Source organism: Leptidea sinapis, chromosome 15, assembly GCF_905404315.1.
Source record: "Leptidea sinapis chromosome 15, ilLepSina1.1, whole genome shotgun sequence".
NCBI lineage: Eukaryota > Metazoa > Arthropoda > Insecta > Lepidoptera > Pieridae > Leptidea > Leptidea sinapis.
Genome location: NC_066279.1, coordinates 13,304,588 through 13,332,418, shown reverse-complemented (window position 1 = coordinate 13,332,418; position 27,831 = coordinate 13,304,588). Strand labels below are relative to the sequence as shown.

The 27,831-nt window shown below is 34.7% G+C and overlaps 2 protein-coding genes across 4 annotated transcripts in view; one reads left to right on the top strand and one right to left on the bottom strand.

The window, feature by feature from the left end:
• Positions 1-27,831, top strand: part of LOC126968314 (uncharacterized) — a 512,088-nt gene that overhangs the window by 443,709 nt on the left and 40,548 nt on the right. The window lies entirely within an intron of this gene.
• Positions 17-27,619, bottom strand: LOC126968320 (serine proteinase stubble-like). Of its 2 annotated transcripts, XM_050813270.1 has the most exons (8): positions 27,232-27,619; positions 17,161-17,340; positions 9,455-9,760; positions 7,163-7,340; positions 5,789-5,981; positions 4,475-4,579; positions 2,904-3,011; positions 17-1,254 (listed from the first exon to the last, which is right to left on the bottom strand). In XM_050813270.1, the coding sequence occupies exons 1-8, from the start codon at positions 27,524-27,526 to the stop codon at positions 1,075-1,077; spliced, it is 1,545 nt and encodes a 514-aa protein (XP_050669227.1). In that variant the 5' UTR covers positions 27,527-27,619; the 3' UTR covers positions 17-1,074. The 2 variants fall into 2 exon arrangements, with proteins under 2 accessions (XP_050669227.1, XP_050669228.1); XM_050813271.1 differs by lacking the exon at positions 9,455-9,760 and having other exon boundaries at positions 27,232-27,612.

The window sequence follows — 27,831 nt, the reverse complement described above, 5'->3', positions numbered from 1 at the left end:
TTTTTATGCCATTATTCGTTTCCGCACTCGTTCTTTAATTATTCTCTTGCATATGACGTCCTTGCATGGTTGGTTTTAACGAAACGTTTTCCGTACAAATTATTTGTATGTTATTTTTTATACAGTTTAAATACTATTCATACAATAATTAAATTTAAAACAATCGTTTAATACTTTCGTTTTATGTAAATAAGTAAATAAAAACGCAATAAAAATTACCCTGCATCTATATCCTTCTATTTTTCATTGATTTCCTTTTATGACTTTATTGTGTTGAAATGTAGGTACTATTGTATTATATACTATTATATAAAATATATAAATCTATTCTTCTAACAATATAAGTAAATATTGTATATATAAAACTTCGTATAATTTTATCATAAACTAGAATTTTCAAAATAAAGAGTTCTAATTGTTACAAATTTTCTGTCCTATTTAATAAAGTTATATATTTTTTTAACTTCATTAAAAAATATCTAAACAGCACTTTCCCACGTCCATTAGTCTCAAGCATGGTTAACTTATTTAAAATTCTGTTTATTAAAGTCTTTTTGATTTTGTAAGATTATATAATATAATTTAATAAATTTCTATCAACGTTTATAGATAGCATCACAAGTCAAACCCGGCAGACGTTGTTTTACCATATAAATAAAGTATCTCACGCCTGGTCATTGTATGAATTGTCATATGTAATGTAATGTTATTGACTGAATTATTTGTATTGCAAATACATAGGTATTTATAAGTTAAAAAATTATAAGTTCCGGATAAATTGTATACCTCTAACTTTCTTCGAAACACGCTATGGTACAAGTATTATTCCGATCGTTTCAGAAGTTTTCGCAGTATAACCAAAGGAAAAACCGTCTCCCCATTTATTAGTATATATAGATTCCAAACTGCAGATGACTGTACACACAAATGAATTAATTTTCAATCTATTTCCAAAGAATGATCAGTGAAAATATCACAGTCACAAAATTCAAAATGCATCAACAGAAATTTAAATATCAATATTTACATAAGTTCTCTTTCGTTTGTTAAATAAATTATATTATATTATTACTGTTACGTATTAATCAGTTTGTCGATCCAGGGAACGAATTTTTGTATGTTTGTATACACGCCAGGCAAATGCTCTCGGCCACAACCGATACCCCAAGATACGAGACCTATTAGGGTGCTTCGCCCTTCAAACTTCAGCGTCAAAGGACCCCCGGAATCACCCTGGCAGGAATCACGACCACCCTGAAACAAATATAAACAGATTAATTTGATTTACTCTCAATAACTTCATGTCTCATTATTTTGGTTTAACACACACACACACTCACGCCTTGTTCCCGTCGGGGTAGGCAGAGACAATAGAATGCCATTTGCTTCTATCCTTACAAACATCACGCGCTTCCTCTACATTCATTACTCTTTTCATACATGCTCGCCGGTTGCGGGTGCTTCGGACCTCTCCTTTTCTCAAAACGTCCCCAATTTGGTCGACGAATGTTCTACGAGGTCTCCCGCGACTGATTTGCCACACACACTTGCCTTACATATTTGATGCGTCATTCTTTCTTCACTCATTCGCTCCACGAGTCCAAACCATTTCAATTTGGTTTTAATTGTACAAAATATATTACAAGCCACAAAAAAATATAAACTTTTCTGTTTTTTCGTTTTCTTTCCTTGTGATATACAAACACGTAGGCAGAGAAGAATTTGTTTGATGGTTCGGTATGATTAGTTATATTCTTATTGTACAGAGCACTGGGTCCCCAACAATTCGAGCAGCTCTGCGTTGCACGCGGTCAAATGGTTTGAGCTGAAACTGGCTGGAATGCTGGGCCCTGTTATTCCCCAGGCGTAAAAGGCGGGTTTTCTAGAAGTGGGAGAGTCACGTTGCCGTCTTATGATGTCAGCACGAACGGACCAGACTCGTCCGTGTTAATTACCACACTCGCACAGAATACTGTCGTGAAGTAGCGAGGCCTTAGTGTCGAAGACCCGATATGTATATTCCTCATGCCGGGTATCTGTGTACGTTAGGGAGGATATCTGCTGTCGCCGTCTCAGCAATTTTGAGGGTAGGGACCTGTCTACTCTCTGGCTGCGTGTAGATTTTGAGGACTTTGTCCGCATCTATGCGTGTGTCTACAGGATCATCTGATGGGCTGCGTTAAATCGGCAACTGACAACGTGCTTGCACAGATCCTCTCCGCTGAAATCGTGGTCTTGGGTGATTTCAACGGGCACAATGTCGAATGGCTTGGGTCACGTAACATCGACTACACAGGGCGATCTGAGCATAGTCTTGCATTGGCGTATGGTCTGTCCCAATTCGTTGAGTCACCAACGCGGGTCCCAGATGTGGATAGCCACATGCCGTCGCATTATATTACAGTACATAGTCGATTATAATTAAACAAACTTTTTCGATAGAAAGTATGGTAAATTATCCGTAGATTACAACAATATCCAAAACTCTTTAATTGACTCGGTCCTCGACACTAACCTATGCGAAACATAGCGGCACTAGGCCGCTACTTCACGCCGGTATTCTGTGCGAGTGTGGTAATTAACCCGGACGAGTCTGGCCCGATTGTGCTGACGTCAAAAGACGGCAGCGTGACTCTCTCACTTCTAAAAAGCCCTTAGTCGCCTCTTACGACACCCATGGGCCTGGGACTCCCCTATTATTTTTACGCCCCGGGAAAAGTACGTACATATTTGAGTCATCGTTATAGTGGACTTAAACTTAAGCTTAGCTCGCACTCAAAGCGATGTTTATAAGTACGGACATCGAATTAACTCTCTAGATAAGTCTGAGCAAAGTTTAAGTAAGCTGTATAGATGTCAGTCCTAGTATTGGGTATGAAAAAATAAAAACATCATAACGTCACCTCTTTATATCCAGCACATAAGAATACATCGTGGATAGTCTCTCGTCTACCAGCGGCGCGGAACCATCGCTGACACCGCTCGTTCGGTATCACTTCTACTTCCACCTCCTGAGAAAGACCACGGTCTATTGATAAAGTCAAATAATTTTTATTCTAGTTTTCAGCTGGGACATTGACTTGCGTATTGGCAGGAGTATTCGTAGGAAAGGCGTGCGGATCAGCTCCGCACGTTTATGGAAATCCACGATACAGTAAAACCGCCCTTATTCAACGTCAAAAACTACTTCGACAATTCAAAACTTACGCCTCAGACCTGAAAAGAATCGGTGCAAGAAACTCAGTGGGCTTCTTTTTTTTAATATAAAATTTCGTACAATAAGACTTATTCTTAAATAGCCTGAGGGTGGTTGGTCCATTTCCAGTCTGTGGTATCATGAAGAAATTCATATATGTTATAGTTCCTAGTATATATACCTTAACCACACATACTTTTTTGACAATTCCTTGAATTTTTTAACACATTTTCTTTGATCATATTGTAAAAGCATATTTAAATACAATGTTACCAAAATGTTTAGTACTTATAGTAAAAATAATCAATAAATATTATAATAATAAGAATTAAATTGATACTTGTAATTCGTGTTTTTGTTACAAATTGAATTAGATATTTTGGTTTCTTCAATGTTTACACGGAATTTGTTATTTACGATCATTATTGGTAGTATATTATGTGGAGATGATCCCGAGTTACATCAAGTAGCCCGTCTGCTTTTTTCAGTATTGTGCTTAAAATAGGTTAAACAATACCCTACTGTCAAATATCTTGATGTATATTAGTATAAATAAGATTAGACATGCATACTTATTATATTCATAATTCTTAAGATAAGTTTTTCAAATTGTTCACATTATTTGTTCTTTAATTTTGTACTTCCTGTATTTGAAGTGTTTCTTTGTATTGAAATAAGATAATTGATACGCCCTGCCCATTACAATGCAGTATCGCTCAGGATTCTTGAAAAACCCCAAAATCTCTGAGCGGCACTATTACGGTCTTCACTTTGAGACATAAGATGTTAAGTCCCAGTAATTTCACTAGCTACAGCGTCCTTCAGATCAAAAGGCAATAATGTTCATACATTACTGCTTCATGGTAGCAATATTCACTGTTGTGGTACCCATAATCATAATAGTAGGGCTTTTTCCAAATATATATGTCGGAAAATTAGAATATAAAAGTAATATGGCCTGTATGATTATATTCTACTCTGTGTAGGCTTAACTGATGGCGAACGTCATCTTTCATAGTGTGTTTGAAGTTGTCACTGTGTACGTCACTGTCGGTGACGTGATTGAAGTTAGTTATTATTGTCCATCAGTAGACCGCTCATAGAGAAGTCGCATTCGTCTTCAAGCTAGCGCCCGCGCCGGTTGGGCGCACTGATCGACTTAAAACAACATGGAGGATACCAACACCGTGACGCCCGATTTTTAAATCCAAATGAATCTCCGAGATATATATACTTAAAACTTATAAATATGACTTACTAAAAAACAATAAACCTTACCTGTAATACAGAAGGTACCGTGCTTTGGCCGTGCCTCGTCCTGCCCCAGCCGGCGACTGTCGCCATCTTGCCAGCTAGCTTCATTTGCTTTTGTGGTAGACAAACCTGGAATCAAGATCAAAGTTAAATTATTAAGTCATATAGCTTCTAAATGGTCACTTGAGAAATTTACACAATATACCAATACTTTTTGAAAATTGAATTAGGAGATTGTGTCTGGAGTTGCATTATTTAATATCCCACTTCACCATCGAATGTCAGAAGTGGGATGGTTTGATGATTCTTATGTTGTTGATAGGCGTTTAAATATAGGCACTAATTATTATTTATTACTTTGTATGAAATCTTTGATGTTTAAAGAGCTTTTAACTTTTAACACTTTTTTTTTCATATATTGTATTGATTTATTGTGTATATTACAGCCATTGTAAAATACCCTATCTGATTTAGGGGGCCTACTCCTAAAATCGATATTCGATATATCGTGGCATTAGTCGTGTCGAATCCTACTCTTAGTTACATCGTATTCAATTTCGAAACGATGATTGAACGAACGAAACATTTTTCGATATTATCGGTCTAACCCTACTCTTAGTTGAAAATGTCAGAGACGAATATTCGAATTCGACAAACAATCAAACGTCACTTTTACGATAATCTCAACGACACCTTCTAAGCCGTCGTTGCTATTATCGTTTCAAGTTGTATAGATGTATTTGCCATACAATATACATACTTAATCAATAAAATTAAAATAATTATATGTGATTAAGTCATTTTGTTGATCGTTTATGCGTAGAAAGTAATGCAAATGGCCGCCTGAGAAATAGGAACTCGACGAGAAGGGTTGAGTTACTTTTTTTTCATTTTATTATCCGCAAGTTTTGTAATATTTTTTCAATTTTAACTGTTCATATTCTATTCATTACATAATTTTGGAAGATTTACATTTTGTGTAAATTGGTGGTGCAGAGTCTGGCATGGTCCTAATCGCCTAAGCTATGTTTTGACTTTTGACACTTAGCAGCGACAGCGACATAGCACAGATTATACATAGTTTGCGCATAATTCATTCACTCTAACATCGTAAAAAAATCAAAATATTAGTCTATGGTTACGATGTTGTTACGATAAACGATATGGAATACGAACATTTGTTAGAGTAGGGTAGGTGCGATATATTCGTATCGTTCGGAATTTATCGTTGTCGATTTTGCGAGTAGACCTATAGAATAGTGCATTTGAATCGTTTAAGCTTAATTGAATAAAGCCGACTTGACTCTGACATTGAGTCTTTTGGGTTTGCTTACGTACAGGTACTATATGCTGTTTGAAGACTACTCCTCTATCAAGCTGTACAAGCGCCACGTCATTTCGGAAGTCAGCCGGTTCGTACGACGGATGAACTTCCTTCCGCTGCACAGCAAACTCCTCGTGGCTGTACCGTTCACCTGCATCTCGGACGTCCCATTCACCAAGTCTCACTCGCAATTGGGAGTTGGGTGTCCTGAAAATTATGACAATGATAACTACTTTAAAGAATTCAATATTTTGACAGTTGCTTCTCAATTGTATATTGTCAAAACCGTATTATAATAACCCGGTTGATTGTCAATCGATTTCATTTCTTACAATTTAACGGAATGGTCTTACGGCCTCACAGCCGTTCCCGATATTCAGTTCATCTCCCGTTGTGGCCTACTTGAGATAAAAACCGTAACTATCGTTGACTTTTCTGTCCCAATAAACTTATCGACGGTAACTCACCTTATCCGTACACGCTATCTGCCAAAGGGAGGACGTATAGCTTACCAGCGATTGAAGTTTGTATGGAAATTGCAATTCACGCGTCCCAATATAAGGCGATAAGAATGGCTTATCGGGTATATTGAGACAGCTTCAGATTTTTGAAAGCTAATTACTGGCAGTAGAAGGTAGTAATTTATCTCTATCTGTACATAGTATATTAACGGCCGATATTTTAATGTCACGGGTACAGATACACGAGTTTATAGCGGACAGACTGTCTGTCTGGCAGACGCGGCGGAGGACTTTGTTTTATAATATACATATAGTGATTTGCTGAAACGTAGATAATGCTCCTTTTCTTTCAAAACTAGATTTCCATTTTCACCAATAATTGGGGTGACACCCAAAAATATATCTGTGTGAGCTATTAAGATAATTATTGTATTGGAACTCATTCGGTTGGAGCAATAAATAAATATTGAACCATTAGCCACTTAACACACACATTGACAAATCATAATTTTCAATAAAAAAACAATATCGGGCTCTCAGATCGTATATACGCTAGTACATTCTTTGTTATTTATTACTTTTTATATAATATTTGATATTTTAAACGCTTTTAAATTTGAACTCGATTCATATATTGGATGCAGCACCTTACAATCCAATTTAGTTTTGTATATTATAGACATTGTTAAATACTCTATATTTAGTTTGAAAAGGATGGCCGTTTAGTTTCTTGTATGTTCTTCTCACGAGCTCTACTTTTTCCGAACATATGGTAGATTCAGCAATTTAAAAGAAATATTTATACTGACGATTTAAAAGCGCTTAGTTAAATTAATTAATTGAATAGTTTATTTAACTTGACTTTGATAAAAGTCTATGGTATGAGCGCTGGGGGGTAATTTATTTTCATATTTCGGTTGTACTTACGTGGCTACGCAATGAGCAGCAGTTATAACCCATCGGTCCGATATAAGGGCACCTCCACACGCCAGTTTCTTGCTCAGAAACCCAGACTTTATCAGCGCTGCCTGCCAGGGGTGGGACCCGAAACCCGTCGAATGGCCACCAACTATCCTGTTGGAACGGGTATAATGTTCACCGCAACCTGAAACCACAATAAGAAAATTTAATTCCAATGTCTCCAAATGGTCTTTAAACCTACAGCGTTGAAAGTTCGGAGAATAGAAAACCAACAAATTGTTTTAAAAACTGGCACAGATTTTTCAATAGCTTGTTAAGCTTAAATCTAACAATATACAATTTAATAATAAACATAGCATCATAAATAGTGCATTTTGTACCAAAACTTTCAGTACAATAAATAACTAGAGCCAATTAAGTTAAATATATTGTCTCACTATGATATGCCTAACAGAGATGCCGTTTTTAAGTTTGTTGAATTATAAGAAGCTGAAATCTATACTTTTACATTAAAAATAAGTAGTCTGAAGAACTACGAATATATATATTTTTTAATTCAAATTTGAAATGTGTTTTTTTATGTTGGAAACAACGTACATTTCCCTCCTTTTTATTCGTTAATTTTTGACCAAAAAAATGGAGGCCAAATTAATGAAAAAGGAATTGCAGTGATTGCCTTGCACAAAGTGGCTATGGTGCCCTCATTCATTTCCCAGAACCTGCAGCCTTGCCAACCTAGGTATCAATCGTATGGTCGTATATCAACAGATAAACTAAAACATCCGCTGTCACAGACCATAAAATACCAAGGCGGCCGCGTGCTGTTAGAACTAAAAAAAATGTTAAAACTGTTAAAGACAGAGTTCACCAAAATCCCAAAAGAAAACAAACAATTTGATCGCGAGAAAATAAGACTCCCACTAGGACTCCTTTGCGGATCATCAAAGAAGCTTTGAAGCTTGGTGCTTATCGTCTATAAACAGGAGATGCCCTATCGCTACAGTCAAAGGACTTTGTAATAAGAGTGTTTCGAAGAAAAATAGCCTTCCGAGAAAAAGAAATAGAGTGAAGGGAGAAAGAGAAAGTATTTGTAAATGATCAATAAAGACAACCATTATCTAGTCCCAGAATGCCTGAACACTACCTTTTTGTCATTGTTGGGAAGATTTCAACAGAATCTTCGTTTGGCTTGTTGAACCCGTTACAGTAGAGTACAAGTGTACGGCTATTTGCTGCAGAAATTGGCCAAATATTCTTCACAGTCTGTGATGCTGATGCTGTATTTTCTGGCTATATATATAACTGGTGCAACAGTACCTTTTGCCAAATATTCTTGGCGACCTGCGATACTTATGCTATATTTTCCGGCAATATAATTGGTGCAACAGAACTTTATGCCAAATATTCTTGGTGACCTTTGATATTCTATACTTTATGGTAATATATTTGGTGTAACAGAACAATTTGCCAAATATTCTTGGTGACCTGTGATACTTATTCTATACTTTTTGGAAATATAATTTCTGCAACAGTACTTTTTGCCTTATATTCTAAGCAACCAGTTACGCTATCATTTCTGGGAATATAATTGGTGCAAAAACACTTGTTACCAAATATTATTGGAGATTTGTAATACTTATGCTATATTCATTGGCAAAATAATTGGTGCAAAAGCAAGTGCTGTACAGTAATAGGTGCACGATGATTATGAGAACGCAGTGCTCAAAAAAAGCGAAAGTAAAACGGCCGTCGTGGTAATTCAACTGTGTTCGTGTCTAAGTAATACAACCAAATAGATATTGTTCAGTAAGTGTTCGTTAAAATATTGAATTGATTTATTAGCAAATATTAACACTATATTGATCTAGCGGTAATTTTTCTTAAGACCGATATTTCAATTTAGGCTCGACAAAACACTTTGACTATTTAGGTAGGTACTATTTTAATTCATACAAAAAATTCTCCTGCAACACCAGGACAAATACAGTAGCGCTGCCAGCCTTTTAGAAAGGTCAACAAGCATTTTTAAAGGTATCCATGATGTGTCATCCTGGATATACCGCGCAAGGAAAATCATTGAACAGTTTGATGCAGAAAGTTTAAGCTTGAAAATTGCATTGGGGAGGAAAGCCACACATCCAGTGGTATCCAAATTGTAGTAAAGTGCGAAGCTGATTTTCAGCATCGGGAGTTTACCCAGATGTATAAAATTTCTTCTCGATGTGTCAAAAATTAAAGCGAAAACAATTGAATTACCTCGTTTTTTACAAGCCACAACCCACTAACAAAACATCTCACCCGGATAACTAGGCCGAGGAACATTCGTGTGCACTGGTACATAACCATCATCACCCATGGAAAACCCATCAGACTGCGTCGTGCTCTCATGATACGATGGCTTCACGTGAAAGAAGCTTTGCACCCAATTCGGTTTCGGCCGGTTTTGTCCGGCGGTATCCAGTTCGGGGCGGTTCGTGTCCGGTTTCGGGTAGTGTGGTTTCTGGTTTGTGTCCGTGTACAGGATGATTGGGTCTTCGAATTGGTTCGTGTGTTGGTAGTCGAATGTGTCTTGTGGAAATGTCCCGATGATTTCGACAAGGTCACCTGTTTGTTTAGTTGTGTTAGTTACAAATGTCCGTGAATATGAGTTATAGACAAAATATTTATTTTGTACCCCATATAAAAGTGACTGCTTGAATTAGAGCGTTAATTACATTTTTCTTAGACGGGTTACAAGTTAAACCTTTTGGCTCTTCTTCTGTATATTAAAACACTGAAATATTAGTTACGAATGAAATATTTGTAGTAGAAATTATTTGTGATACATATAACATAAAAAACTTTTTTGCAAGTGAAATATCCGCAAATAACCCGTGTCTATATTTCTTTTATTTCCCTAAATACCCCTTACAAAATGTTAGATGTTATTTTTAATTCAAAAATTATGAAATAAAATTATCTTCAAACTAGTAAATGACTTATGAATTACAAAAAAAAAAAAATACAAAAGATGGAAAGACAAAAAGGAAAATATATATTCTACTATGAATAATTGAACTATATCTACTTCACTTCGAAAACTTGAAATCGAATAATTTGTTATTCATAAACAACATACAGAATTCAAAGACAAAACAAAGAAATTAATAATTTAGAAAAATATAAGTGGATAGAGAAAAACTATTACACCTCAGGTACAACTTGCTGCAAATGAGATAGATTTAATATGAAAGAAAGGTAAACATCAAATACAATGACTCTGTTAGGCCAGAGAGTCACATATTGTAAGTATTTGTATCTACAAAATTAGAATAACACATTTATTTTTGGAAAGTTAGTAGAGAAGTAAGAAATTATAAGAATAAAAAGAAGTTAAAATAGAAAGTATACAAAAACATAATATAATTAATAAAGCCAAAAGGAATATACAAAATCAAACGACTTGATCCTAACAATGAGAAGTGGTTGCGTTATTACAAACAATTATATGAATGCCGCTCGACAAACTAATATGATTAAGTGGACACTTACAATATTTCAATTGTAGTGCAAAAAAGTTGAGAAAGCCATGTATACTCCAGTTAGCAAAAGCACCAGTTCCTGATGGGATCATTAAGGAAATTTAAAAAAGCAAAGTAATTTAGACACATTTCCTCACAGAAATGTTAAACGATATCATACTGAAATTATCACACAGCAATTAACAGGGTCAAACATCATCGTGCTATACAAAAGGCGGAAAAACACGACATGTAAATTACCACCTATCCTTTTGTCTAACAACAAAAGCCACCAACCAAAAGTTGAACAAACATACACCAAGATTTACCTACGGATTATGCGTCATGCGGAAGGTTGGCTTAGCAGGTAAGGGGTTTGAATCCCGTCCATAAATAATTATACAAATTAAATTTGTACGCATAAAACATTTACCAAAATGGTATTAAAAAGGATTAAAACCATATTAGAAATAAATCAACATATTGAACAAACAGGTTTTTGCAATAATTTCTAGGTAATCGACCAAATCAACCAAAATTACGTCAAGTTTTAGAAAATATATCGTAAACAATCTTACATAGGATTAGAGAAAAGCATTTGATACCTTGTTTCGTGAAAATATATGGCAGGCATTAATGCCTTTCTATTAATAGAAAGAGATTTTCCCCACAAATGTATTCGTTTGATAAAAAATTAAGTAGTAACTATTTACGTCATTAATTACATTTTGTACTGAGTGCAATTTCAATATTGGATGATCTGTGAATCTAATTTAAGGAAAAAATTAAGTTATAGATTATAAACTACAATATTGTTTACATGAATAATGGCTGTTATTATTAATATACCTGCCATATATGTTTGCTTAGCAAAATCAGTTACAATCAAAATAAACTTTTTTAATAAAATAATTAATAGGTTAGGGGACACGTCCTTACGCATATAGTATCTATACTAATATTATAAAGCTGCATTGTTTGTTTGTTTGTTTGTTTGTTTGTTTGAACGCGCTAATCTCTGGTACTACTGGTCCGATTTGAATGATTCTTTCAGTGTTGGGTAGTCCATTTATCGAGGAAGGCTATAGGCTATGTTTTTTTTTCAAAATTAGGGATCCGTAATAAAATTGTTATTTTGTAACACAAGGTGTACAATCGAAAACCTATTTTTGCGTGCGCTGCAAAAACTATTGACAATAGAACAAAATGATGTACAGGCTATAATATAGGCAATATTTTATTACTTATAAAACTATCGCGTGAATTATACTTTATATGGCAAAACAACGTTTGCCGGGTCAGCTAGTCTATACATAAACTTGTACTAAACTTTGTATCTGGGTGGTTTTGATGACATTATAAGATTTATGTAAAATGTTGTTTTCAGTTGGTTTTTGTGAAAATCTAATGAAGAAATTCAATACATTTTAAAATTTTACTACAAAAAAGGCATTGTTGCATTATAGTCCTTCACCACAATAACGCTAGACTACACATATTTTTGCCACTCAGAAAAAAATTAAGAGTTTGGCTGGGATGGGTTAATACAACAGCCCTGACATTACACCTTCAGATTTCTGTTTTAGTTTCTTCAGAATACTCTAGACAGTCTCAGATTAACATCAAGAGAAGTCAATCAAAACCACTTGTCCCGTTTTATGATCAGAAGTCCAAAAACTTCTAAAGCAACGGGCTCATGTAAGGTGGCAAAAAGTCATCCAACAAAATTGCACATAATATATTAAGTATGATGTTATTAAATAAATATTTATAATTACAATAATAATATTTATTATATAAACTTTGTAAAAAAAAGTCTTGACTATCTATTCAGAATGTGAAGAAACATTTTCCTCAACCTATTAATTCCACTATTAAGTTAAAATATTTTTCTTACAATCGACTCTTTGGCGTTGTTGTCGAGTTAATCACTAAAAATAATTTCGAAAAAATATTTAGATACTTGTAATCTTACATTTTAGCCTTGAAATATCCTGACTTTTGTCAATATCACATCCAATTCCGACATTTCCCTGGACGAACCGAAGATCATGACAGATTTCGCCCATCAGCTCTTCGTATATCTATACTAACACTACATCCGGTATAATTATCCCGATTGTAACGTAACGTATTGTATTATCGGTCCATTGAACTTGAACACTTTCTAAATTTCACTTTATCTCAGCTCATTCTCGCACCGTAATTGGATTCACGTCTACAATTTGAAGTAACAGCTGAATTGCCCTTATACTTTTACTTGCGCGTAACTGTTATATAAATACAGTGGAATTCAAGTGAATTAAATGAGGGGCGTGAAATTGGTACAACCTTTGTTTTTTAAGGCGCGGACTGACTAGGATTGTAGACGCTACAACCTACCCTACAATATTTGTGTTGATCATGTGGCTAAGCTGCAAATGGGCATATATTTGACTGATTTTTTTTTGTTTATTCAAAATTACCACATTAAATTGAAAAATTGTTCGGTTTAACTGTTGTTATAGCTAAAAATTTGGAGATTTTTGACTCCAAAGTTTATTTTTGGGAAGCAACTTCCAAATTTTTTATTGGATATTTCAAATTAAATATTCTATTTGGTTCTGGTTTATTTAAGTCCTTCTTTGTGCTCTGTATTTTTTGCATCGGAATATGTTATGTTGTAATCGACTCTCTAAGAAACCAATTTTTGTGGATATTGAGGTATGACCGCACCTTATTCTAAAGATAAAGGCAGAGCTATGCAGCCATCGTCAAAGGTGTTTTTCATTGACGCAATCTTTGCGGTTCAAATTGGTGGTTTTTTTTCCCGCGCGCCGACGTAATAACGTGACTCGTGGCATCTGATTCGAGTCACTATGTCTATCGTTATCATATCTCTATATAATTTATCTCAAAGGTGTTTTTATGTGAGAACGCCATAAATTCTTCATCAAATATAACGATTCAAACTCCATTTTAAAGTTTGTCGCTATTGACCCAAACGGAACAAATAATTTTAAATTACAGGTCTTCCAAAAAAACGTTTATAATTATTAACACTGCTTTCTGTTCAAAGTTTAACCGACTATTTTGTTGTGTTGTTAATGTAAGAATACACTCAGATACAATTTCATTTTCTCACTACCTATTAATAGATCTTTCAGTGTTCTGTTAAGAACTCAGACGAGCAGGACTTTCAGGCCGCTCAGGATTCGTAAAAAACCCAAAAATTCTGAGCGGCACTACAATTGCGCTCGTCATCTTGAGACACAAGATGTTAAGTCTCATTTGCCCAGTAATTTCACTAGCTACGGCGCCCTTCAGACCGAAACACAGTAATGTTTATACATTAAATGACAGTATATTTAGAAAGCCATAATTTAATTCCAAAATATCAGTCTGGGTTTTGTAAAGGTCATGGCACTGAGTCGGCTTTGTTACATATAACCGATGACCTAACTAAGGCCACAAACATGGGATATACTAGTATAATGATACTGCTAGATTACTCCAAAGCATTTGACTGCGTACTCCCGGAACTACTTTTGAAAAAACTCGAACACAATGGTTTCTCATTTAACACCTGTCAATGGTTTCGATCCTTTCTATTGAACAGAGAGCAAAGGGTAGTTGGAGGTGTTCCCCAAGGCTCCTTATTGAGCCCAACCCTATTCTCCATATTTACCTCTGACTTACCTTCACAGATTCATCACTGTAAACACCATCTCTATGCAGATGATACACATTCCTTGCTAAGGACGTAAACGAAGCAATTATTAAAATAAATAGTGATCTCAATAACATTTATACTTGGTCAAAAAACAATAGCAATAGTCGAGAATGCGCGCAATCTTGGACTTATCTTGGACGGTGAGCAAAAGTATGTGCAACATATAAATAATAAAATAAAGACAGCTTTCTTTAAGTTAAAAACCTTATACAAAATAAGGCGTTATATCAATGAGGAACTTCGTCATCGGTTAACTGAAGCTATCGTGTTATCCCACTTTAATTACTGCAGCAGTACTTATGGTCCAAGACTTTAGACAAAACCAAAATATGGAATCAGCTATACAACGGGTGCAAAATGCTTGTATACGTTTTTCTTATAATATTCCCAGACGTGAATTTATAACCCCTTATTTAAATAAGAAAAATATACTTAATATGAAAGCTAGAAGAGAACTACAATACGCATGCTCAATTAAAAAAATAATTTATAGTATTTTTACTATCCAGCCAGAATATCTGTTCGAAGAACTGGATTGGATGAAAGATACACGTAGTTACAAAATATTTACTCAAAGTACCTAGACACAGAACTTCACACTTTAGAGGTTGTTTTAGATTTCTATCAGCAAGTATATGGAATGATCTGCCTCCCCCCCTCCGAGGGAAAATGAGTGCATATACATTTAAACTCAAGTTTAAAACTGCCTTACTAAAACGACAACTTGCTGGTGAAAATCTAAAACACTCTTGCTTAAAAGATTTAAAACTAAAACACTTTTTTTGAATCTCCATGTTATACACACCACACACACACACACACACATACACACACAAACAAACAAGACTATAGCAAAGAGTAGGGATAGATACTTATGACTATAGTGTGATATATTCTGAATATGTAATATAAATATGTTAGATATACTAATAATAAATAGTATGATAGATTTTAAAACATAATTATATGAAACTAAGTATATGTATAATTACAACATTTGAAAGTTTATTTCTTGGTGATTTATATCTGGTGGACGTGGACTCTAATAGTTCCCTAATAACACCTCAGGGAGGGGGGCGGCTGAAAACCAGCGCTGCTTGGAGTAATGTACGCCGAGCAGCAGAAGCTGAGCCGCTACCTTTTGTTTTCATTTTAATTTGTAATCTGTAGCATGTAAGTTATTCTGTATTTTTTTTCTTTGAAAACAATAAATGTGATTTTTTTATTTTTATTAATACTTCACGGCAGAAATGGGTGCCGATGTGGTACCCATAATCTAGCTGGAATCCTGTGCAAAGGAGCCTCCCACTGGTAAGTTGACTGTTGTGAATGTTTATTCAGTGCATACCTACACAGGTCACCTTAGTACATACAATAAAATCTTAAGTTTATCGTGTCTGTACTACCGACATAATTGAATAGTGACCCACCTTAATGTTATATTTCTACAGTGATAATAAACAAGTAGGTTGAAATTCGCTTGAACATACATTTCCTAATAGCCTAAGAGCCCGCCGCTCGATTCTTCAGGTGCGTGATTATTTGATTAAACTAATTTTAAATGAACGTTTAGGGAGTAAGCAATGTATTAACCATATGTTGCCTATAAAAATTTGGTCGCAAGTGTAATTAATTTTAGTATCATTAATTTTCTGATGTAAATTGCACCCATTATTTTTGTAATAAATTGCACGTCATTTTAAAGTAAATTATATAAAGAATTGAAAAAAATATAGTTGCCAACTCTCAGTCAGCCACAACATAAAAGTTGCCAGGTGTTTTGCGCTCGTCACCTTGAGACACACGATGTTAAGTCTCATTTGCCCAGCAATCTCACTAGCTGCGGCACCCATCAGACCGGAACACAATAATGCTTACACATTACTGCTTCACGGCAGAAAAAGATACCGTTGTGGTACTCATAATCGAGCAGGCATCTGGTGACCAGTTTACTGCGAAAGATCTATCTATTCTATCACAATGAATCATATCGGTTGCAGTGGTACAGAGTTAACCAGAAAAGGCATAAAAGGCATTTATTTCCACAAAATTAATTCCTTTAGAATTCTTTTTGATGTCATTTCTAATATACTTGATACTACTACCGCTTCGAAAACAAATGGCGCTCTGGGACAGAAGAGGCGCCAAGAAACTCTCCCAGCATTATTTTTTTGCGCTCTTTTTAATGAAATATATTGTACTATAGCTAGTTGGGCTATTAGAACTGTATTAAATCGCCATAACCATGGTAATTGTAAAATTTATTGATAGATAGGTATGGTTATGGTTTGTTAAGTGGCTTTAGTACAGTTCAGTGCAGCCCTGTTTCACTGTGACCAAAGTAATCTATTGTGATAGCCACTGTTAACTATATCTCAATGTTATGATTGATTATTTTCATGAATCCTATTATATCATTTGCATCTTGTATCTCAAGTAGTGAAAGAATTGGTCTTCCCAAAGAGATGCTACGTTTACACATTAAACATCACATTCAGAGTGGATGTGTAACGGGGTTTCATCTGCACTATTACAGAATCTACACGCTCTGTAATCTTTGAGGCCTAAGATTGAGAGCTGTTTGTTTAATCTGCAGTGCCCTGTTAGTGTCCTCGTTAGAATGCGTAAGTTTTCACTACTTAGCCCTAGTGCCTCATCTGCAGCCTTTATGTTGAATGCTTTGAATAGTGTTTAGGAATGGGTTAAACACGGAGTATGAATATTCAGTAATTAAAAAAAATATTTATAGTTTATTTGAGTTTGACTTAAACTTATAATGAAGTTAAACTTACTGGCGTTGTGTATGACAGGAGCGATTTCCGTCGGTTTCTCTGTTGTTTCCCGGTCTACGCAGCAGGCCCATATCATTCCTCCTGAGCAGAGATCCAGGGGCTTTCCTCCTCCGATGACGCAGGATATACTAAGTCCACAGGAGTACCGTGCCCCTCTGTAGCGGCAGCTTTGGGGTATCACTGGAAAATAAATTGAAATCGTCAGAATATGCTGTAGTGCTTAGCAATTTTTTTAATTAAGTATTAAAATATTTTTAAATTATTAATTATAGATAATCCCAGACGTGAGGCATATCACTTTAAAATATCAAAGTGTTTAGATTTGAAAGAGCTACATCTCATGTCTATACATACGTCAATATGACGTCTCTACGCAAAGGCAAGTGATCTAGCCGTTCACAGAGCACTGGGTCGCCGACAATTCGAGCTGCTCAGCGTTGCAAAGGTCAAATGATTCGAGCTGATACTGGGGTATGCCAGATCAGAGATGACAGCAAAAGTCTATACAGGGCCGGACCGGCGCTTTGTAGAGCGCTAGAATGTAGGCTCTATTTATGACGGCCAGCTTTTTCGAAGCCAATTTGGCTATGCTATCCAGATGTCCGCGGAATGGGTAATCGCTTAGATTTCGAGACCCAGTATTCCGATACTAGGTGTGTTTTTAAGAGGTTGTTTAAGAGGTTATAAGACAAATGGGATTTTTTTAGTGTTAAACGCGCAAACTTTCTTTTTTTCATGAGACAGTTTTATACAAAATTATGTATATATTATTTTATTACCTACTAAGAGTCTTCAAAAGCTTGGTTTTCATAGAGTCTTGCAATGCATATCATATTTTTATACCATATTTGTCTATGGTAAGTAAAAAATCTATAAGCAGAACATCTCCGCGATCAGGACTTGTTGGCGTTCACTACGTTAGTGCTGGCATTTGTATGCAATAATAATAATAACTTTGTTTCGAAGTAACTATGAATTTATTATAAATTACTTACGATTTGGTCAGTCAAATTTATTCATAATTTTATTGTTTTCTGTTGTATAGGCATAGCAAAAAATCCAAACCTAATAAAAAAGCTATTTAAAATTCACCAAAGTTTTCGTTTGTTTTAAATATTTGATATTAATATTACTCTTAGATAATTTATACGTCTAGATAGAGTCTCTTACTGTTAGACAGCCGACAAAAACAGGCCAGGAATATTAGTTTAGGGTGCGTGACAAGCTACGTCTTATACTAGCGATTTGTATGACACTTTGTGTTAACGTGTGTGAATTGCTCAAAATACAGGTTAGCTCTTAACTCAATTTTTTTCGACGTTTTCACAGCTGCCATAGTACATATATCTAGACGTATGGATGATCTAAGATATTAGATATATTAATCAGCAACGAACCTACCAACCTATACTTATAAAATTTAATACATCTACTGCATCAGTTACTCTTGAGATTTTTTCTAAGTTTAATCACTTTTTATTTCTTACATAAGTTAGTAAAAACGTTTGAGTAATCTTGATGCATCATTTTACAGACATAAAATATAACTTAAAATGCAGTAAATATAAATAAATATAGATCAAATAGAGTGACAATGAGTTTCTTGCCACTTCTTTTCATTAAAGTTCAACTTTTCCGATGTGGTGTTAAAATTCATGTGTGATTTTGGGCTATTTGAATAAATGATTTTGACTCGCCGCATTAGTGAACATTGTGTAAGACAATGCTCGAACTATTTTTCAAAAATAACTTAAAATGTTAAAATATTTGATACAAATAATGTTATATGAATAAAATAAAATACAAAAAAACAACTATTACAAAACAATAGATATAATATTCACTAAAAAGTATAAAAATAATTGCGTATTTTTATGGAATCGAAGTAACTAATCTCATTCTAGTAACGATTATGATTATTTTTGGAATCGGTGTCTTCCCGCCACGGCCCCGCTCACGCCTCCTTACGTCGCGCGTGCGACTCAAGCACATCTCACTTTTAACTATGTATATACATAGTTACAAGCCTGCCTTGGCTGACACCGACTCCAAAAATAACAAATTTATTAATAAGACTGTAAATATAAAAAAATATTTTTATACTTTTTAGTGCATAGAATATCTATTGTTTTGGAATAGTGTTATTCAAGTCGGTTCTTTTCTTGTAAGATTTGGGCTGTCTTAGCTTAATCTCATCATTATTTCAGCTGTTTCGGCGCCAAACCCGACGCCGGCCACTTAAGACGCTATATCCACTTGTTTATGTTACGGGTTGCTAGATAAACAAGCTTGGTTATTGTAAACAAAAAACGTGATTTATGATAGATTCGTGCTGTGATATCGCCGCTCTTTCATAGTTGTACAAGAAATTGTGACTATTTTGTTAAACGCGTCAAAATAAAAATATTGCAATAGAATTATTTGTATTATTTTTACTATAGTGGACACGATATAATATCTTTTGATTTTTTGAAAAAATAAAATATTTTTTACCAAATATAATTCACAAAATAATTTTCCCGGTGTATGCTAAACGAAAATGGCCGCCGCCAGCTAAAGCCCAATAAATACTAATTTATTTTGTCTTCAAAAGCGTTGCGTTTTATTTTTATGGCTCTTAGAACAAAGAGCAATTAATAAAATACCAGATAAAAAATTCTCTCTGGTGTTTTTGTGTAGGGATACGTAGATATTGAATATATATGATATATATATGTGTGAAAACAAATAAATAAATATTGGCAGTGTTTTGGCGGCTGTCTTGCCGTGTCCACGGTAGGATAAGACCATAGAAACGCTTTCCGAGTACGATTGCTATAAATTTGTGGTAAGTTCTTCTAATAATTCAATTAAAAACAGCTAAAAAATTACGGAGTAATAAAAAATATACCGAAGAATTAAAAACTCTATTTTAAACGTTTTACGCTAGCTTGACCTGTATGTATAACGGTTGAACATGATTTTCATCCACTTTAAAATGTCAAATGAAACTTTGCACACTTATTAATGATCGATGACAATACTACAATTTGAAAAGTCTGTCTCACTTTTATTAGCTTAGTATGTCTGTTTGTATGTAACGTAACTGAATCTTTGAACATAATTGTAGACCCCTTCATAATTTGAATCTTTGCACAAGCACTGATGTCAATTTAATAATTAATAATCATGGTCTGTCCCAGTTTTCCTACGATCCGTTTGGAATAAGCCATTTTTATATTTCCAATAAACTGTACCTATTCTTTGTGAGAAAGACTATGGCGCGAGCCAATACAATGACCATTATCATCGTTTTGAGACTTAAAAAAGGAAAAATAAATAACAGTTAAAAAAAACTATACAAAAACCAAACCATAAAGTAGAAAATAATTTTCAATAAGCAGAAACTATGAAAATAGCATTAATGTGGTTAAAATTCAATATTTATTTATTGCGCTATCGTACACAAAAAATTACAGATTAAATAACATAAAAAATTCAACTATAAAATTTTTACTATATGAACTATTACAATAATTATAAATTAAAAGTTTATCTTTAAAAAAAATAAACTTTCATCCATTATTTCAACGATTGTCTTACGAATTTTCGATCAGGCCACATGTACTGACGCGAGTTTAACATTTTATGCGGTGATCACTCCGCGTTTTCAATGAGATGATCACGGAGACATCATTGAATATATCAGTCTTTTCGTCGACATGACCATATTGAGGTTGATCTCATTTTTGGTGGTACCATCGGGGTTGATCCAAGTCCATTTGCGTTGTTCTGGCTTCATGAAGAAGGAGCTCATCATAGAGAGATCCTCCTTCTCCATGAAGTCAGCCAACATCTGGCCTCGGGCGTTCCAATTTCCATAACCAAATTGCCCCACTCTCAACTCATCGCCGCTAAGTTTGCCCAGTTTTACGTTGAAGTCTCCCATCATGACAACGTAGAAGTGGGTCTTCGGAGTGTTCGGTTCGGAATGGCTGTTGAGATGTCCTCATACATGGCCTCCACCTCCTCGTCTGAGTTTGTCGAAGTCGGAGCGTAAACCTGTATGACCTTCAACGAACACCGTTCAGTAATTCTGAGCATTAGGTACGCTACCCAAGTCGACACGCTAACCAACTCAGTTACGTTGTTGACGACAGACTTGTGAACGAGGAACCCGACACCACCCTGGGACAGTTGGGCGCCCTCCCGGAAGTAGAGCATGTGTCCGGAATTTAAGATTATCGAGTCCTCACCCTGTCTTCAAACCTCAAATAACCCCACGACATCCCATCGGCATCTGCTTACAGCTTCCTCCAACTTCTCGTCGGTCCGCAGTGTCCTGACATTGTATGTTGCCAGGGCCAATGGTCTTCGTTTGTGGTAGCTTTGCCGCACCCGGGGATTCTTAGCACCCACAACGAGCGGGGCCGCCGGGGACTGGGGGCCGGGGCCTTATTGTGTCTGTCATATTATGGGGAGTTTTTGCCATAATCGCCACGCTTGGCAGGCGGGTTGGCGATCGCAGTAGATGGTGTGCTCTTAACGAAAGATGCTGTTGCCCATCCTCCGTTATTTGTATCCCTTAATCGCCTCTTACGACACCAACGGGAGGCGATAGGGTTGTGCTATTCTGGTGCGACATGACACACAATAGACACTTGAAACCCACGTTGCGTAAATTGGCAATACAAATGATATGTAACATTTAGTTTATTGAAAAATAATAATTGTGAAGTAGATTTTTTCTGAAACGTTACTATTTTAGAAAGATTATATTCTTTATGGAAGAGTAAGACAAAGAGCGTACGGATCTGATGTTAAGTGATCACCGCCGCCCCCATTCTCCTGCATTACACTTTTAGAAAGAAACTTAAAATGTTTTTTAAACCAAACAACAAAAAACTTATAACCGATTTATAAATGCAGTTACAAACAACAGTTAATAAAAATAGACTGTTACGTTGTGACGTAACAGTCTATATCACTAGCATAATTCACGCAACTATGGATTATTGACCTCGATCTCGATAATCGATACATCATTTTCACTCGATACTTTTACTCTCTATAAGCAATGGTTATTGAACACGCGATTGATAAAGATTTACATACGATAGTTAATTCTTATGAAAATATTGATCAATTATTGTACAGATATACTTAATATATTAAATTTTGACATTGTATCAATTTCTTTGATTTATGATATTTAAATTGAAATTTTACTTTTTTGTTTTCTCTTGACCATTAGCAGGTCATTACCCGATGCTTCTATGTCTAAATTATCATCTAAGGTACAAACGTAATTTTTAAAAACGTTCAGTTTTCTTTCGTCGAAGATAACTCAAGAATGAATCAATCGATTTTAACCGGCTTGGTGGTGAACGACGTGGTTTTTTGATGTTAAGAGCTGATTAGTTTTATTTTAATTTTGGAATCAATCGGTAAAGGTATTTAAAAGTAATTCCAAAAAAACCATATATGGAAAAAAAATCCTAGTTTTTTTTGAGATTTCTTAAAATCTACCGGTCCAAATTATAATCAAAGTCTTAGTTTGGTAAAGCCCTTTCTAATGGCGCCAACCGCGATGAAATCGGCCGAGCCGTTCAAAAGTTATAAGAGACATACACACACATCCATACATACTGACGTACGGACACCATCGCGGGAATAGTAAGGAAAGCTTCCTAGGTCCGTTAACTTAAAACGTTAACACATGATTAAAACTCGGTTTTCTAAAAACGGGGTAAAACCAATAACTTCCCGACTAAACTGAAAAATTTCAAGCGGGTAGTTAAAAACTTAATACAACGTACGTTCTACGAATTTTGAAATTTCCGACGTTCTCGTTCCGTTTCCCGCGCATTTTGCTTTGACGCAATATCCAACATGACGATATTTAAATTGAAATAATGCTTTAGTGCGTTTTAAAATCAAACTCAAAATCACATTATTCATGTAGGTCACGGAAATGACACTTATTTCTAAATTTAAAAATTTTTCTTATTGAATCTACCGCTACTTCCTAAAGGGTTGAGAGAAGAAGTAGCAAGAAACTCATTGCCACTCTTTTACATAAAGATTTACATTTTCATCGATATACAAATACAATTACAATATAATATGTAAAATGATGCAAAAAACATACTCAAACGTCAAATAGTCAATGTCTTACACGAGTAAGTCTAAAAAGTAAATGTAAATTAATACAAAAGTTATTGAGTACAGTAGCTGCATCATCCACACACACACTGATTGAATGTCAAAATCTACTAAGAGAAAGCCTCAGGCTTGGGAAGAACTGGAAGAATGGAAGAATTACGTTAATTAAGTAACAAACACAAATTCTCTCAGCAGGTATTTTCTTCTTCATTATCAAATGTTTTTTAATACTCGTCCCTCGTGTGTCTTCTGCCCATCTACACCTGGTTAAAAATGTGCAATAGTAGTTAAAACTTAAAAAAATGTTCGAATGAGTTCAAAATGAGATGTATGATTATTTTTGTATTAAACCTCATATAAACTAACTCTATGGGAAATATTTGACACAATGTCTTTTGATCCCGACCACCTAAAACCCAAATTCAACGATTTTAAGCTTTTCTCATCAATACATTTCCAACGATATATCATGGGGGGTCAGTACCTATTATGGTTGCTAAGGAATAAAATTTACAACGCCGCCATTGTAATTTATCTATAATATTATAAAGACTAATTTTATTTCACGAAATATTAAATAGCTCTATTCCTCCAACTACATTTGGTTATTTGCACAAAACCAATGAATAATGTCAATGTAATATAAAGCAGATTATTTATATAAATTAGGAAGAGGAATGGTCCAAGAATAGATCCTTGTGGTATTCTCATCAAGAGGAGCTCTCTTGCCATTTACATCGACCTTCAAAATTCTATAACATCAGAAGATCAGTTCAGATGGCAGTTCTTCTTACCTATGCCATACTTACTTAGCTTCTTGACAAGACTTGAGTTCAGCACCCAACTTGTTCATAGTTCAAAGCCTTATTATAAATCTCAGATGATTCAAAGCGTGCAGTTCAACAATGGCTTTAACAAATTTGTTATAAACCAACTTAGATAATTGAAATATGTTATCGTTTCTTTATAATTGTGTATATAGCTTATTTACAGTAATTTGGCTAAAACTAAATACTTATCGCGACAATAACTATTTGGGTCAGAAGAACTTATAAAGTCCTAAATGTTGGAGAAAAAAAACAACGCGCACTAAATTCCCGTAGAGTAACAAACAGGAATCTTATTACTGACGCATCTGTCTGCCATGTAATTAATATTTAAACGTTGCATATAACTTTATCTATGAAGAAGCCCGGTGAGTTTTCTGCGCCCTTTATTCTGAGATGTGAGGCATATCTTTTCAAATGAATAGTAGATTCTCAATTTTAAATAGATGATTTACCGCACCTCACTAAGGCTACTAGAAACCCAAGCGCTGGCAGCTATTTCGGTCAACGGATCTGCATTGCTATCCAACGCGGTAATGCTGCCAGTATTCTTGGTATGCTTCCACGTAATGATAGTTTTAATTTTATGTAGTAGTAGTATTGTAAATATAGTTCAAAGATTTGTTTTACACAACTGTATTATAAGATTTTCTTTTTTCTAAAGAGCAACCTTAGAGTTTCTTGCTCGTTCTTCTCTAAGGAAATCTGCCTTCCGAACGAGCTGTATGAAAAAATTACATATTTCAAGTGTAATCCAATTTACTTACAAAATAAAATATTTTTGACTTGATTTGATTTGAACTACTTATATAACATACGCAATTCCACCATACATTATTTTGTTATATCTTAATGGGTTTAGACAGCGACAACACAGACAGCTTATTTTTTCCGACACCTCCAACAAATAGCGATAATGTATACAAAATATGCACAAAAACTAAACAAATTGTGTATTAAAACCTTCCTCGAGAATCACACTACCCATTGGTGAAAACAACATGATAATCGGTACAGTACTTTTTGAGTTTTTATAATATGTAGTGAAAGTAATTATTCCGAAATTTAAAAGCTCTTCTCCACAGATTAGCTTGATTTACCCTTCAGCAACTTGTCCTATCATCAAGCATAAAAATATGCAATCACTATTCATATCCGTTTCCGGTTTCGGTTTCCGAAACTTTAAGTACTATATGTTGAAACTTGGTAAGTAGATGTATTTTGTAAATCGCTTTAAGATTTCCACACAAAAATAGAAAACAATAAATTTTGGGGGTTCCCCTTTCTTAGAACTGAAATTCAAAAATTTTTTTTGATCAAACCCGTACGTGGATAGGTCTACAAAAAGAGGTTGAGGTTTCTAATGTAATTTTTTTTCTAAACTGAATAGTCTGCGCGAGAGACACTTCCAAAGTGGTAAAATGTGTGTGTAAGTGTGTGTGTCCCGGTAACTTCTAAAATACGAGATTGATAAAACTAAAAAAAATATATTATGTACATTACCATGTAAATTTCCAGAAATTGGTTTGAACGAGACCTAGTAAGTAGGTAGTTTTTTTTTAATACGTCAGAAATCGTAAACCGCAATTTAACTTTCATTCAATCAACTCAAATATAAAGTCACAACGAACTACAAAAACTTTTGTATTATGTTACTTGCTGCTACGGAACTCTTCATGGGCGAATCCGACTCGCACTTGACCGCTTTTTTCATATAATATTATTATATTCAATATCATTTAGATAAACGGCCCAAAAACATTGATAAAACTTAAATTGATTCGAAATTTATGAAATATTTATAATCCGTTTTTTATATTTAGACTAGCTGACCCAGCATACGTTGTATTGCCGATATTAACATCGCGATACATAAGTAACTGTTGATCGTAGATGGGTGAAAATTTGAAGTTGTTTGTATTTTTTTAATGCTGACTCATAATCAAACAAATTAAAAAAAAATGTCAAAAAAATTGGCGTGGACCACCCTTCGCATTTAGGGGGATGAAAAATAGATTTTGTCCGATTCTCAGACCTACCCCATATGCATTCAAAATTTCATGAAAATCGGTCAAGCCGTTTCGAAGGAGTTCTAACTACAAACACGCGACATGAGAATTTTATATATTAGATAAATGTGCCAAATACATTGATACAATTTAAATTGGTTCCCGAATTAATAAAAAAAAAATATGAACATAATATGCGTGTATTTTCGTCATTAAACTCGGATAAAACATATTATAATACTTGATTTAGCTGAAGTTTTTTTTTTAAAGCTTTTGCAGTAGCATTTAAGTTCTTTTTAAGGCCATATTTCAAGCAAGCACACCCTAAATGTTACAAAGAAATGCTGTTATCAAAGTACATTAATATGTTTGGATTTTAGTTCCATAATATGTATTATCGCTATATGACACTGCCGATATTAATACAATATTTGTGCTGCAGAAGAGGGCTATTCGCGCTATTTATAACGTAGATAGGTCCTAAAGAATCATTGAGAGCAAAATTCAAAGAAATTAAATTAACGTCTTGACTACTGCTTCTCAATATATTCTTGTTCTGTATGTTCATAGGCACATAAGTGTATATGCTAGAAACGGTCCTAACCATAATGTTAACACCAGGAACAGACAGAAACTTAATGCGTACTACTCGGCTAAGTCGAGTTAGCAAGTCTTTTGTGGGGCGATGTATATGCTTTTACAACAAGATCCCAGAAAATGTTGAACAAATGTATTACGATATTCAAAAGAATTGTTAAAAAACGTTTGTGTGGTAAAGGTTACTTTAAATGACTTTCTTAATGATACCACAGATTGGGAATGGAGCTACTAATATTACTCACCGTAACCATATTTTTTATGAAAAAATAAGACGCTGAGTTTGTTGCGGCCGTTCTTCTCAGGTCTGAGGTGTGCTTTTTGGAATGGGTGGTAGTTTTTGACTATCAATAAACTATTTCTGATAAAAATATTTGAATTTGAATATCAAATTAAGTCTTATTACTCACTAATCACTATGTGAGCAATATTAAATTATTTAATATTACACTTTCTGTCACATACGTAAAATATTAATTTTAAGTAATACTCACTTTTCCCCAACAAATCCATAATGGAGTCATCTTCTTGCGATGAACTATATCCAGTGTAATGCGTAGCTTTCCTTCTTCCCAGAGCATCCAACAACAGAATATCTTTCTCTTGACCATTAGCAGGTCTCCTTCTATCCGATGCTTCTATGTCTATTGTTAAATTATCATCTAAGGTAAAAACGTCATTCTCGGAATCCGAACACAGAGCCACATTCACAACCATAAAAAAAACTAAACACAACATTCTTCTTCGAATTTTGAAATTTCTGACGTTCACGTTCCGTTTCGCGCGCATTTCACTTTGACGCAATATCCAACATGGCGTCACGTCTGCTCGCGAGCGCGCCAAAATCGGAAGTAACTGCGCTACTCACTTTCATTCCACCATTTTCTCTTGATGTTACGTGTCCATTATTTATTTATGCTAATATATTGCGTAATACAGGCCTGATTTGTTGTTTTCATTATCTTGAATTTGTGGTAATTAATTGCGTGTTTATAATCACTGATGCAACTGAACGAGTATTGACTCGATTATTGATTAGTTTCCTTATTCAAATTTCAAATACTTTTATTATTTGGCTAAGTAATATGAGTTTT

Bases quoted from the DNA above. Each gene is read 5' to 3' on its own strand.
- LOC126968320 (XM_050813270.1), bottom strand. From the start codon at position 27,526: ATGCGCGCGAAACGGAACGTGAACGTCAGAAATTTCAAAATTCGAAGA. The intron at 17,341-27,231 runs GTGAGTATTACT...TTTATTTTCCAG, and splicing joins TATGGATTTGTTGGGGAAAA to TGATACCCCAAAGCTGCCGC. The intron at 3,012-4,474 runs GTAAGGTTTATT...GGTCTTTCTCAG, and splicing joins CGGTACCTTCTGTATTACAG to GAGGTGGAAGTAGAAGTGAT.